General features: G+C 35.4%; 1 protein-coding gene across 9 annotated transcripts in view; it reads left to right on the top strand.

Moving 5' to 3' along the window:
* PAM (peptidylglycine alpha-amidating monooxygenase) overlaps nt 1-12,922 on the top strand; it is a 383,297-nt gene extending 370,375 nt beyond the window's left edge. For 7 of the 9 annotated variants that reach the window (XM_020973957.2, XM_078153065.1, XM_020973956.2 and 4 more), the window contains 4 exons: nt 1,867-1,920; nt 9,694-9,897; nt 11,137-11,193; nt 12,072-12,922. In XM_020973957.2, coding sequence (XP_020829616.1) covers nt 1,867-1,920; nt 9,694-9,897; nt 11,137-11,193; nt 12,072-12,256 — 500 coding nt within the window. In that variant the 3' untranslated portion in view covers nt 12,257-12,922. The remainder of the gene's footprint in view (nt 1-1,866; nt 1,921-9,693; nt 9,898-11,136; nt 11,194-12,071) is intronic. The other 2 variants (XM_078153066.1, XM_078153068.1) reach the window with 1 other exon arrangement.
* The last annotated feature ends 2,778 nt before the right edge of the window (nt 12,923-15,700 follow it).

Raw genomic sequence — 15,700 nt, forward strand, 5'->3', positions numbered from 1 at the left:
GCACAGTTATACCTCTATTTCCTAAGCTATTTTACAGGAAAATCTTAGCCCCTGATGCAATGCTTAATGCACTGAAAACCAAGTCAAATCCAACTTTGTTTCAGAGGCTGAAGATTGATTTGGCTGGGTAATGTGCCTTGTATACTTTTATTATTTCAACATTGTTTCCCAGTTGCTCTTCAATTATCAGGAGCTGCTGAGCTTCCTGGAAACCCCAATTTGTATTGGGTACAACAGAATCCCAAAGAGGAAACACCTTTTTTCTTTCAGCGAGGGTTCAGTTTCCTCCAAATACAAGACTGCTAAATTTACATGCACTCTTAGAGTTCACCTGGGGCAAAAATTTTGCTTTATCCAGCTATAGTCGTTTAGTCCTGAGATTTCTTATCCTGTCACTTGCATTTTGCTTCTACTTCCCATGTATCCATTGTAACAAACTTGTTGTTAACAAGTATGGCGTTTCCCTAGGTCAAGTATATGGAATACTAGTCATACATGTGTGTGTGTGTGTGTGTGTATTATGTGTGTATATATACATATAGACACACACATATATACATACATACATATATGTATGTATATATGTGTATGTGTGTATATTTACACATAAGCATACACACACTGGGTTAGAATCAAGAATAAGGCATGGACCTATCTAAAACATCAAGAGCAGGGACTGGCAATTACAGATAATAGTCTTATAAAGTGTCTTCCTTACAGTGATCCTATGAGATACGTTGTCCAAATATTATCTCCATTTTGCTGAGGATGAAACTGAGACACAGAGAACTTAAGGGTCACATAACTAGTAATTAGAAGGGATACAAATTTGAAGCTCTCTTGATTCTAAGTCCAGTACTTTCTATATAGCAAACTATTTCTAAAAGAGGATTTCCTCTTCTGGATCTGTATGACCCAAGAGAATCCACTTACCTCCTTGAACTGGAATAGGTTATGATAGGAACCTGCGAACTTGAGAAAGATAAAGAACATTTAGCCACAGCCAGAGAGATGACATCAAATCAAAAAGGAATCTATAAAATGTAATCAGATTACAAAATTGTTTCATAAGCAAAAATAAATTGGTAGAATTTTTAGAAACTTCCCAAATCACTTTTCCATTTTATGATAAAGGTCTCAGATGAAGTTGAGAGCAGGTAAGGGTAATTCCCTGTGTTTCATCACTATGACATCAGTTAGCATTTAGTATATCTTAGAGTCACTTAGACTAGCTGAATCATTGCTGAGAAAAGCTACCAGATGTGGGGAGGCAGTATCATATTGGGCTAAGACTCACTAAGCTAGAAGAGGCTCATCACTAGCTCTTAAGTCATTAATTATTAATTATTTGGCTACATCAACCCATAATACAGATAAAGGTGAAAAACGCCTCTCAGCTCTGTTTAGCCCTCTCTACTTCTACAATGATGGCAGAAGTGGTGGAGTGGCAAAAAGGGGGGCAGAGCCTGCTAAGTTTTTGAACAAAAAAAAAATTTAATTTTGCCTATTCTACTTAAACCGTCTCAAACACTGGTAACCAGAAGTTATATAACTTTACAGATGAGTTTAGACACTTTCCATTTAGAAATAAGACTACTTGATCAATCCATCCTGTGTTCTGAGGGTCCTAAGGATAAGCTCAGTATATATATATGTAGTGTCTACATGACATCACCTTAACTTTCCTTAGTGGGTCTAATTCCAGGAGTCATAGAGAGATGATCTAATCCATGGTTTGTACTTGAATACTTTGTAACAGTAATAATGAATATAGTTGACAAATTAGTCTTCTAAAATAAAATTATTATCAAAATTTCTGCCTTCAAATGTCCTCTTTTGCCTTATTTGTGTTTTTCTGTGTTACAGAAATGGAACATCGATCAGTTAAAAAGGGTGGCATCGAGGTGGATGAAATCAAAGGTTGGTCAGATTCCCATTAGTACTGTGCAACCAAGCCAATTCATGATGGGTCTTTTTGTGGTTCACAGTAGCACCTGTAAAAAAAAAAAATCAAGATAAAAATAACAACTGATCTGGTAATTTGTCCATGAAGTATATTATGTGTTGAACCTTTAACTTCACACTCACTTGTTGCTGCTGCTTTTTTCCTAATAAACAGAGTTGTAATAATGAGTTCAAACGCCCTGACCTCAAGCAATGGAAAGTGTCAGAGGCTGTAAAGGATCTGTACTGAGTATGCCAGATCTATTTAGAGAGCAAAGGGTCAGTCATTTCTTTTTTGGAAATCCATGAACTTTTTCAGATAAGCAGAAAGAGCCATGCAAAGAATATAAACAGCAGTTTGCTAATGGGTTCTAGCAGTATACATTAGTATTTAATGCATTACTGTTGCAGCCTAATTGCCAAAAGAAATTAATGCAAGTCCATAAGCACTTCTCTTACTATCAAGATGTATATAGCCACAGGGAAGCAGTAAGCTCATTTTGACTCAGAATTAAATGATTTACTATCTTTCCAAGGATCTGCCCACATTTATATCTGTGCTACTGATTTTAAACTCTGAGGTATGATTAGAACAGTTAAGAATTGTCATTAATCTCATTTCAGCAGCACACCAACTGAGTTAATAGTTGCTTTAAAATGATTCTCCTGGAATTTTAAATTTGCACTTTAGATTTAATTGTTTTTCTTTCCCACGATAGAAAGTTGAACAAAAATGAAAAGAAATAAGGACAAAGGGAGTTTAGGGACTTGAAGTAGACAGATATAAAAATTTAGCTAGCTCAAAGTTGAAAGGGATAAGATAATATAATAAAATAAATAACAAGTAACCTCAAAAATTTCGGTGTATTATACAATTTAAAATTTTAGGTTATAGTCACATGAGGCAAGCATATAATTTTCTATATTTGAGAGAAGGATCTTTTCCCCATATTTCTGATGATGACACATACAGCATTATAAATATATTTGGTAAACAAGGAACATGAGGTGGGTAGCTAGACATTTATAAGGATTCTACATCAACACCAGTTACAGGCCACTCTGAAGACTTAAGGCCATTTCAGTTAAGATGGTGATGTGAAAGGTTATAGAAAAGCCCAACTCCCCTGTAAACTTCAGAAAATATCTGAAAAGGGCCCCAGAAAGACTAACGATAAAGAAATCTGAAAAATAAGCTTATCTCTCCATTCAGTAATTACACAATAAGATGTCCAGAAGCCTGCAAAGGCAGGTAGAGGCATCTAACTGAAAAAGATAGTATGAACACAAACACAGATGCTTCAATGGCAGGATGTGGGCACAGGGTGGGGCAGGGGAAAGATATCAAGCTAATGAAATCATCATAAATTCCATAACTGGACCAAAACCAGTGAAGTAAGTACAGGAAAGAAGCTATCCGGACCTCCCATAAATGGGTCTAAAGTTAACTAGTCTTTTGCATAGATGTGTCACAAACAAGCTCCTGGGATCAGGCACTTGAATCGAGATCCAGGGCCTGGCTTGTAACAACAAAAGCAGAGGACATAACTATCCCCCATAGGTCACTGAACAGGGAGATACAGAGAAGCCATAGAATCCCCTGAGCACTAAGAACCAGAGAAGGAGAGAGGGCCAAGTCAATACATAGGAACCATTATCAGGAGGCTTATGCAAGAGTCCAGAGACTGAAGTCATATCCAGCATCCTACTGAGGCCTGCTACACAAGAGCAGAGGTTGGAATTAATTTCCAATTGAGGACTGTGCAAAAAGAAGGAATAAGAGACCAACTGAGGACAGAGCCTGCAGGTGACCACTAGGAAGCTGAGATTGAGTCACAAACAGTTACCCCAACCACCGATAATCATCAGTGGCAACCAGATCACAGAGAGGATAGGACTTAATAAAGTCTACTCAACCCTACTAAGAGTGGCCTGGTGTGAGCACAAAATCCCAGACGAAGAAGTGAGGCTGAAAATATTAATAAAGAGAAGAAAACACCAAGGGGCTTTTGATTCAGAGAGAAAAACTGGCTGGGCCACAAGGACTGTTAGACTGGCTGGAAGAAATAAAGCAAGAGGGCAGCTAGGTGGTGCTGTGGAAGGGGTCCAGCCTTGGAATCAGGAGGACCTGAGTTCAAATTTGGATTCAGACACTTGACACTTACGAGCTGTGTGACTGTGAGCAAGTCTCTTAACCAATTGCCTCACCAAAAAGCAAATTAAAAAAAGAGAGAAATAAAGCAACAATGTTAAAAAATCAATGAGAGTTTATATAAAGGAGAATAAATAGCTTAAAACAGAAAGAAGGAAATCACATGGTAGAGTCCATGAAAATTAGAAAGGAATAAACAGAACTCAGTGACTCCAAAACACAAAAAGAAATACTTGAACAAAGTCAAAAACTTGGCAAAATAGAAAAAATATAAGATATTAACTTTTTAAAACTAATCTGGAAAAGAGTTCAAGGAGAGGTAATTTAAGAATCTTCACACATCCTGAAAACCATAGCCAAACAAAAAAAATATATAATTGTATATTTTCAAGGAATTATAAATAGAAATCTACTAGATTAGGACTAGAGGGCAAAATGAAAATAAAAGAATGCACAGATCACTTCCTGGGGGGAAAAAATCCAAACTGAAAACTCACAGGAGTTCTCATGTTTTAATAGAAGAAGAAGAAGAGATAAGTGTCTGAAAAATCATTATGTTTTTAGGGGTCAGAGAGGGAACTAAATGAGAATGTTTTGTTGGTTTGAAGAGGGAAAAGAAAAAAAAAGACCAAAAAGGCATACATTAGAAAAGAAATGAGGAAGAAAGAGAGGGAACTTAACTGTTTTGTACAAATGGAGTGCATGAAGCCAAAAATATAGAAACCTAAGGAAAGTGGTAGGGGGAACAGCCATATCATACCTCTCTCTGTCTGAACTGGATAAAAGAAGATTAAATATACACAGATACACACAAATGCATTAAACTGAACAATGATACAGGCTGAGAGTGGTAAAAGGCAAGGGAGGAATATAAGATGAAGAACAGAAGACAATAGAGTCATGGAGGGAATAGTGAGAGAGAGAATTTCTCAGCTGTGCATGTCATACAGCATAAAATTTTAACATATGAAGAAAGGTAGAAATATTAAGCACCTCCTTTACTGAAAAGAACACAGTTAAAACTAGGATTAAGAAAGGGCCTATGAAGGAAGGATTCATGCTTAAATAGATGCAGTGGATAGAGCACCAGCGCTGGAGACAGGAGGACCTGAGTTCAAATTCAGCCTCAAACACATGGTACTCACTAGCTGTGTGACCCTGGGCAAGTCACTTACCCTGATTGCCTAAATAAGTAAATAGAAACTATAAAAAATTAATCCTGAAGTTTGGTGGGCTAAAGAACATATCATAGAAACAATGGATAATGCCAACCATAAAATATCATACCAAAACTTTGGGGAAATAGCTAAAATAATCCTTAGGGGAGAATTTATATCTCTAAAGATATTCAACAAAATAAAAAAGATCAATGAATTAGACATGGAGATAAAAAACTAGAAAAGGCAATTAATCAAAAATTCCAATGAAACACAAAAATAGAAATTCTGAAAATCAAGGAAGAGATCAACAAGCTGGGAGTAATCCAGGACTGGGAAGAGAAAAGTAGCAACAGGACAAAGGGGCCAGAGATTTGAGCAGAAGAAAGTATAGAGTTGAAATGGCTGACTCTACTGAGTTGAAGTTGGAGAGAGGAAAGTGAAGTAAAAGGGTGTGATGCTCTGAGAAAGCACTGTGGGGTTGAGGTACTGAAACTTTTAATGAGGGCAAGAAAAAAATCTGTGTTAGGAGAGGTGAAACATAGGGAATGGTAGAATTATTGGAGGTTGTGGTTAAGTAGAGGACTGTCAGAATTTCTCATTAGAGAAAGTGGAGCATTATGGATCATGAGAGGGTCTAATATGTGACTATGCTTATGTGTGGATAAGGTGGAGTGAAGGAGTAGATTATAGAATTTAAGGAGGTTGAAGAACTGAGAAGTTAGAGGTTTGGAAGGGAGTATGTAAGTGGATATTAAAGCCCCCTGGTGTGAGGGCAGTATTTGTGGAGTAAAGAAACATAGTGAACCAGGTACCAAACTCCTTGTGGGGGAGGGTCAGTATACTAAAGCTATCATAATTCAAATTGGGTAGAACTTTTATTTTTTTCAGTTGTTTAACATTTTTATTTGAAGTTTTGAGTTCCAAATTCTATCCTTCTTCCCTCTCTTCTCCTCTCCCTGAGACAGTAAGCAATCACATGTAAGTTATACATGTGCAATTATGTAAAACATTTGGGTGGAACTTTTTAATTGAATGTACTTCAAATGGGGAAAGGTTTTGGGTACAAGAGATAAAGCAAGAGGTCTGTAAATGACAATGGGAAACAATGATCAGTGGGGAAATTTGAGAAGTTATCTACTCTGTAGTGGAGGGGAAAGCCAGTGATTCAGTGTCATGCATCAGCAGAGATGGTCCTTGTGAGGGCTAATAGAAGAATATGAGAGAAAGAGACTCAGATTAAAGAACAGTTTGTTCACTATGGAATGGGAATTCTAGAGGTCACAGTAGAAGGGGTCAGCAGGACTGGAAAAAGACATAATTGGGGTAGAGTTGAGGGGAGTGAGTATAATAGAACAAGAAAAAGGATCTAATGTGTTTTCTCTTAAATGGCCTATGACTATTAAGAATAATAAAATGTATAGAAAAAGAAATGAAAGAAACTATATGGGCAATCATGGGTGGCAGATGAGTAGATAAACTCACTGTTTTTAAGATGATAATGTAGAAGAATTTAGGAAAGGCTCAGGACTATCCTTTCACCAGTGTTGCTGGTGAAAGGGAGCTGGGTAATGAGAGATTGTGGGAAATGATAACCAAAGGAAGGATATACATTGCCACTATTATTATTTAATGTAGTTTTAGAAATATCAGAAATAAGAAAAAAATTGAAGCAATAAGCATAAAAAATAAAATTATCTCTCTTTGTAGATGATATAACTGCTTAAAGAACTCGAGAGATTCAATTTAAAATTAATATAATTAATTCAGTAAACATAAATATATAAAATAAGCCCATAAAAATAATTAGTCTTTCTATACAATACTAATGAAACAGCAGAGAGATGGTTACAGTAGCCACACACACACACACACAAAAAAATAGCATTCTAGCAGTGAATCAGCTTTAAAAAAATAAAAGTTATAATTACCATATAGTCAAATTTCACTGTCCTAGGAAAGTGGATTATAGTGTGTAAGTATACAGCACCCAACAAGAATATTTAATATTTATATTTTTTTTTTTCCATTTTAAGTAGTGTAAGTTGTTTGGAGATATATGTGTGTGTGTGTGTGTTGTGTGTGTGTGTGTGTGTATTCCAAGCACCTTTTTTTATGTCTCATGAAGTATTTAACGCTTGTATATTTCAATAACTTCTAGTAATGTGTATGAAATGTTGTTTAATGTGCCACTCTTTTTTAAAAATATGTTTTATTTCTTCCCCGATTACATGTTAGAACAATTTCTGACATTTTTTAAAAGTTTTGATCCCCAAATTCTGTGTCTCCTTCCCCTTCCTCCTCCCTGGAACAATTAAGGTGTTACTCTTGTCATGATTATCAAGACTTCAAGTGATGTCTGGCACTTCCGGGTACGTTTTTATGACAAGATTAGCAAGGCAGATGAGCCTTGTTGTGGATGACTTGCAAGGACAAGTGGGTTGGAAGTGTTAGAGCAAGCACAGATATTTTGTGTGTGTACATGTGATGGGGAGAGGAGTTTGACTCTTTTTCTAAGTATGTCAATTTTCTTTTTTTGCAACTTTCCAGAGTATATCATTATACTATCTCAGCTTCTTCTTTATAAAATGCTGTGTACTTACAGATGTCTGTATAGATACTGTAAAAAAAACAAAACCAAACTTATTCTTTTTAATTTATTCATTGTTCAGCAATAAATATGGTTCCTTTTATTCCCATGATTTGACAAAATGTTGTAGATCAAGGGGACTTCCTTGTTTTTAGGAAGACCCTTTTTCCTATCCTGGTTTGAGAGCTTCTTTATCTTTTCTTTATCAGGAGAGCTCCAGATAGCCCATCATACTTTTTCATTCACAACTTCTTTGATACTTTATGTCTAGAATTCAGGGGTGGGGAACCTGTGGCTTCACATGTGGCCCTCTAGGTCCTGAAGTGTGGCTCTTTGACTGAATCCAAACTTCACAGAACAAATCTCCTTAATAAAAGGATTTGTTCTGTAAAACTTGGACCCATCAAGTGGCCTCACACAAGAACCTAGAAGGCCACATGTGGTCTCGAGGCCGCAGGATTCTATCTCCCCCCCCCCCCAACCCTGGTACAGATCATACCAGGAAAACTCCGAAGTAGCACGTAAAATCTTTTTGCCCTCAAATTCCATGATATTTTATCTCCATATCATATCCCTATTTAGAGATGGTTGTCCCCCCTTTAGGCATCAAAGAAGGTCTTGAATGCTAGGAAGGTGGGAGTGAGGGTAAAGGGTCCAGGTAATTCAGAGATATGGATCACCCCATTTCTACTACTCATTGTCATCAAACAATTATCTCTTCAATACCCTAGGAATAATTTAGGAAATTCTGCCTCAGAGAAATGAAGGAAACTGGTCTCCAAAAATCCATAAGACTATGTCTGTACATATTAAATGTAAACATAAAATTTTCTTCCTGATTTTTAAACTATTAAGTCCAACTACTTCATTGAAGTAGAGGCAAAGTATTTTTTATTTGCATCTTAAGGAAAGATAGTATATAGCACTCAGTCTGTCTTTGTGCAAAATTCAGAAACCTTGTGCTACTTTGTCAAATATACCTTTCATGCTCAATAAATGAAATTTATTAAGTTAGTTATTAACAATTTTGGCAATGACATTGGGCACCTTAGAGATCTCTATATAAGTTTACATGTTCCTTTCTTATCTATAATTTAAACTATATGTATTTGTATACATATAACATCTCCTGTGGAAGATTATAAGTTCCATTAATATAAGCTACCATGTTCTATTTGTTTTTGTATTTCACCCAGTACCTTACACAAGGTGCTTTATTAAAATTGAATAAGTGAATGAAGAAGGAATGAATATAAGCAAGCAAAATGGGGTAGGTGCCTAGACCTCATCTTATTTCCAGTGCTTTCTATGATTCTTAGAAGATCTCACTTATTTTCTTTGCCATATTCTCTCAAACTGTATTATGGCGATCTATCAACAACATAGTGTTATCATCATCAAAACATTTGCTAAGCCCTTTCTTGTATATGTACTGTGACAAGTGCTAGAGAAAGTAAATTAAAAAGACACAACCAGACCTTTAAAGGCACTTTATAATCTAAGTCTGATCCTATTTATGTAGACAGATATAGAAAGACTGTGCCAATAACTCAGTAGATCTAAGAATTATGTATAAATTAAAGAATTACATTCTGTTCATATAAGAGATACATCTATGCATCTGGTGGTGAAGGAATACTACAGGAAAATTGGAGAAATTGAGTTTGAAGGTAAAAAAAGTTTCAGTGATTATTACTGAATACATAATTATTTTTATTATTATCTTGTTACTTTGAAAGAAATTCAAAGTCATAAAATTTACAAGTTCTCTTTTAATGAGCCATAATTGATTTGGGGGGAATTGAAATATGCAAGTTAGGTCAATATTGTGAACTCTTCTTCCTTTGAAGAAACAGAGACAGTTGTTGAAACCAAAGTGGAAAACAAACCCCAATCACCTGAGCTGCTGAAGATGCAGGAGAAAAAGAAATTGATCAAAGAGACAGGCTCTGGAGTTTCCTTTGTTCTTATTACAACCCTTCTCGTTATTCCAATTGTTGTCCTGCTGGCTATTGCTGTCTTTATTTGGTGGAAGAAAACGAGGGCCTATGGAGGCAAGTAAAACTGAACAACTTTACTTTGGAAGCATAGTTTTGAAAAAAGTGTGTTTAGTGTAATTTACTCTTAAGAAATACATTTTGACTTTTTCCCCTAGTCATCCCTTTTAAGTATTTTTTTTCTTTCTTTGACATGATTGAATATTCATTAACTATTACATATAGCTTCTCCATCATTATAGAAACTGCTTCTGGAGCCTCCAAAATTGAAGTCTTTAAGTCAAATTTTAAGTTTTTACTTTGTCTTTAAGTATAGAGATTACACATATATAATTTTCTCTAAGGGATTCGTGAACTAGTTTTTTTTTTAAATATTTTGATAGCTAGTTTCCTTTAATACTTCATTTCCTTGGTAATCCTATGTATTTTATTTTGTGTATTTAAAACCTTTATTCATAGAAGGGATCAGTAGTGTTCACCAGACTGCCAGAGAAGTTCATGACCCAGAACATGTTAAGAATCCTTGTCCCAACGGAACTTCTTGAGGCCTACAATTAAGTAGAAACATAACAGAGCAGAAAAGTGGGTTTTGCTGAAGGCCCTGGAGAATCCACAGAGGACCTGTTGCTAGACTTCTAAATCATGGCTCCATCATGCAGTTCAGAAAGTCAATCTTTCCATTTAAGTCATTCTGTCTCATCTGGTTGCTGTGTCGCATTTGCAGTGCTTGGTTTTTTCTCCTACAGGGTTTTGAAAATATGTTTTTATATTAAATTAATCTTTCCTAGAAAGTGATTAAAGTTCTTCACAAGAAGAGATGTTTAAAAAGGAAATAGGGAAGATCTAGGTATAAAAATATGATCTACTCTAAGGTCCCATTTCATCTTAGTAGGGTCTTATGAAGGGTCTATTAACCTTAGATAATATGAGAATACTCCCCAAACATTCATGGACTTTACTTTCTTTTAATCCTAAATAAGGAGAGTAATTATATGCATAGGTAGGAACGCTTTTCTCAAGCAAGAGATATTCTGACCTTAAGGCAAAAACAGAACTCTACAATGAAGATCTGTAACCTTTAGGAATCCAAGCTACTCAATTTTCACCAGTAACCACTGTACTTTAAAGTCTGATATATTAGTTGTTTTTTTAACTTAAATTATATTGCAGAAGGCCTTTTAAACTTTTTTTTTTACTGATCATCATTCGTGAGATCCAGATTATGTGCTAAAAATTGCACTTATAAGGTAAAGATGGCAGTTGGGGCTCATTCTGAAATGTGCTATCTGTTTCCAGCTGATTCTGAGCACAAACTTGAGTCAAGTTCAGGAAGAATACTAGGAAGACTGAGAGGTATGTCTGTGACCTTTTAGAATCCATTTACTTCAGATGTATTCTGGCAAAGTCAACAAAAAACCCATGTCTCTGAAAGAGCAAGCGCATATTTCATATTCTATCTTTGAAAATTAAACTTCCCAAGGAGCCAGGGTTACGTTTCCCCAGTGGAAAATCCAATAAGCCAAAGAAGGCATATGGAAATATGGTAGCAGCTATTCTCCCTTTCTGTGCATTGTAGACTTTTAAAATTATTTTTATGTATTTGTTTTTATTTTTATTTACTTTAAATTGATTTAATTATTTTATTTATTATTATTAATTAAAATAAATTATTTAATGCTCTCCACCTGCCTTTCATCTGACCGCTATTTGTCTTCCATAAATTTTATATCATTCCTGTGGCATGTCAATAATTGTCGCAGTGGATATGGCTTTTTGTATAGTCACTGGAATGAACAGCTGCTTTATTAAGAGCAATTCTGCACAGTCTTGGAACTAGCAGGACCATATAGACTGTATATCTGAAGTAGTCCTCTGCTGACACATAATCTAGGGGGCTTTGTTTTTACTTTATGAGATCAAATTTGATTATATGAATATAATATACATAATATATAATGTAACTTTGACAAACTTTAAAATGCTAAATAAATGTTAGTTGTTGTTTATGTTAAGTTATAAAATGAATAACAGTGCCCTTTTTCTGTCAAATGGGTTCTTTACCTTTGGTATCCCTTTTTCTCTGAGACTATCCTCCCCATCTTATAATATCAGTCGCCATTAATGTGAATAGGATTGGGAAAAGTGAAGTATACTTAAAGCTGCCAGGAATGAGAAAATTAGCAAAAATTCCTAGAAACTTCAGTTATATGTCAATATTTTTTTTTACTCAGGCAAAGGAAGTGGAGGTCTAAACCTTGGAAACTTTTTTGCAAATCGCAAAGGTTACAGTCGAAAAGGGTTCGACCGACTTAGCACCGAGGGGAGTGACCAAGAAAAAGACGATGAAGGCAGTGAATCAGAAGAAGAATACTCAGCACCTCTACCCCTACCAGCTCCTGTCTCTTCCTTAAACTAAGCCTTGGATTTCTTTGTTGTACCATTTTACCAAGAACACCAGATTCCTTTCTCTTTCGCACGTTAAAAATTTTGTGTGCTTAATTGTAACTGCACTAGTCTGTGTGAGACTGTACACTTTTGGTTTCTTCTTTTGGGTTTAGTTTGCTTCCGTTTCAAGTAGAGGAGTGTTTTGAAAGATTATAGTAGTGCCATTATCCTTGTGTAAGCATCTACAAAAGAGAAAGAGGGAAGTCCTCTTTTTCCATCACAGTACTATTTTAAAGGATGTAGTGTTTGCTCAGTTACAATTTGGAACTTTTCTCTATGTGTAAATGATCCCATTATCTGCTTTCACACAGTATTTTCCCAATAGCTCTTCCATTGCCAATTTCTTTCTTTGGTGCCTTTCCTGTCCAGCGTTCCCAACCTATGGCAGTACAGAAAAACTACATGCTACAGGAAGATAAAGCTGCTAAATCGCCTTCTATTTTTTTAAAATCACTAACATTATATTGCAATGAGGGAAAGAAAAAAGTCTCTATTTAAAAAAAGAGTTTTGTTTTGTTTTTAATTTTCTTCAGTTGGTGTGTTTCTGGGATGTCTTATTTTTAGATGGTTACACTGTTAGAATGCTATTTTCAGAATCTGAATGTAATTTGTGTAATAAAGTGTTCTCAGAGCATTAGCTGTCAGAGTGTACTTTGCAATTTTTGGATATTTTTAGGTTTTTGTATACAACTTTTGTAATGACTACACAGATCACAAGTACAGTGAAATTTTATCAATGACTGCAAGCAAAAGAAGCGCTATTTTGTGTAAAAATTAGAAATTATTTTCTCATGTAGCAAGTAATATAAGAAAAAGCAGATCAAGAGTTTGCATACATGTATAAGAATTAAGCTCTTTAAATATTTAAAGAGGAATTTTGCCTGTATATCAATCTGCAGGGTATATATACTTTAATAAAACATGATCATAGCTAAGAGGAAACCTGTGTCTCCAATTGCATATGCAAATGAAGATAGTCAATCAGTGTAGATGAAGTTTTTTCCTTACAACTAATTTGTAGTTCCTCAAAACTTCCATATATTTATAGAGCAAAGTCTTAATTACCTAAAATTTGTCAGATTTTAATTTGTCTTCTGAAGACCTATTTCACAATAAGAGTGAAAAGAAATCATTTCAACTAGACATTGTATTCATGATTCATTAAGTATAATTTGCTAAGCACCTAGATAACATTTCCCTAAAAATAGAAGCAAATTACAATCAGCTAGGTGGGACAGTGGATACAGTATCAGGCCTGTAGTTAGGAAAACCTGAGTTCAAATCCAGCCCCAGACACTTACTAGCTGTGTAAACCTGGACAAGTCATTTAACCTCTGTTTGCCTTAATCCAAAAGGAGAAGTGGAGAAGGAAATGGCAAATACTGTAGCATCTTTGCCAAGAAAACCCCATAAAGGGGTCTCGAAGAGTTGGACATAACTGAAAACTACTAAGCACTAAGGAATCAAATCTGTTGCTTCATAGTTATATTATAATAATCAATTCAACAAATAAACAAGCATTCATTAAGCACCTACCATGTATCAAGCAAGATGCTAGTCACTGGGGATACAAATACAAAGAATGAATCAATCTCTATTCCCAAGGAGCTCCATTTATCAAAGAAGACAATAAGAACATATCAGTATCTACAGAATAAGTATAAAGAGAATAAGTAGAAAGGAGTTAAAAGAATTTGAGAGAAACAGATACTAGCAGTTGAACAGATCAGAAAAGGCTTCATATAAAAGGAGGTGCAAAAGCTGTATCTTAAAGGAAGAGATAGATTCTCTGAGATGGAGGTGAGAAGGAAGTATATTCCACTTATGGACACTTCCTGTGGGAGACAAAGAAAGAAAAGATTTGGAACAGCTACTGTGATTAGTGGGATAGAGAATCAATTAAGAAGACATAGAAGAATTACCTTATTGCAGTGAGGACCAACTTGAGATTAGATAATGTTAATTTGTCATGTACTCAACCTGCATTGTTCCATGATTTTCTCCACTGAGCAGCCCATGAATAATATGATTGGTATAATCCAGACTTGTGATTTAGAGTTGGATGAAGGAACAATAGATTCGATAGTAGAGAATATAATAGAGCTGAAATAAGTTACCAAGAGGGTCTAGATTGGGAAAGAAGGGTGAGGTAGTGAGCGTAGGGGTGAAGATCTGGGAAAGTACTAAATGGGGTGGAGAAATTGGATGTAATGGTATGAATGAAGAACAAGGATAAGGAATTACAGATATAAAGAAAGTTGAAATTACAAAAGATTATAGTTAAATAAAGAAATTTTGGAGTTCATAAAGTCCCCTAGTATGAGAGCAAGTATACAGATGGAAACTGTGAGACATACACTTAATTCATTTAGTAAGGATAGTGAATGTCCTAGGGCATTGGATTCTGGATTAGGGGATGTATTTGGATAGTGTAGACCTAAAAGAGAGTATAATGTGATAGTTGAAGAGGAAGAATCTGGCAATGGAAAGCAAGCAGTACTGTGGCTACCCTACCACAACTAGCAAATGAATGGAGGAATGAGGAAGTATGGGAGAAAATAAAGAAAGAGTGACTGAGGAAGCCACATTGTCATGAGGAAGATAAGTCTCAGTACCTAATGATGGAAGGAGTGAGAGAAAAAGATTTTAGATGAAAAGAGATTTGTTCATTATGGAGCAGGTTTTCCAGATGACCCAGTTAACAGGGTAAGTAAATCTGGAAAGGGACATTGAGGGAGTAGGGTTGAGGTGGATGGGAATGAGGAAGCAGATATCTAGAGTTGAAGAAGAGGTTCTGGTTTTTGGCAGCCAGGGGTTCGGTATTATTAGTACAGGGAGAAGCAAAAGGAATGGAAGTATGCTAAATACTGATGAATGAGTATAAGCGGAGTATAAGTGATGGAGAAAAGTCCATTAAGGGAGGCAAGAAATTCGTTCAAAGTCAAGGTCCCAACCTTGTCGCAAGTATTGGTGTTGTATCCTCTAAGGCCTACATCACAACCAGCATAAACAATAATGCTTCAACTACCTACTTGACATGATTCTCTGCTGAAAGTGCTTCGTACACTGTAATTTGTCATATGAATCTGACCTAATTCTATAATTTGATCTTTGACCCATTCATTCTTTAGGATTGGATTATTTAGTTTCCAATTAATTTAAACTATGCCTCAATAGCTTTTCAGTAAATGTAATTTTATTGCATTATAGTCCAAAAAAGGGTGCATTTAATATTTCTGTTTTTCTACATGCCTTTGAGAGGTTTTTATGCCCTAACACATGGTCAGTTTTTGCAAAGGTACCATGTACGACTGAGAAACAAATAACCTCCTTTCTTCTCATTCAGTATTCTTCAGCAGTCTATTATATCTAACTTTTCTAAACTTCTATTCATATCCTTAATTTCTTGTTTATT

This window comes from Phascolarctos cinereus, unplaced genomic scaffold (assembly GCF_003287225.1).
Source record: "Phascolarctos cinereus isolate Bilbo 61053 unplaced genomic scaffold, phaCin_HiC Scaffold_4;HRSCAF=312, whole genome shotgun sequence".
Lineage (NCBI taxonomy): Eukaryota > Metazoa > Chordata > Mammalia > Diprotodontia > Phascolarctidae > Phascolarctos > Phascolarctos cinereus.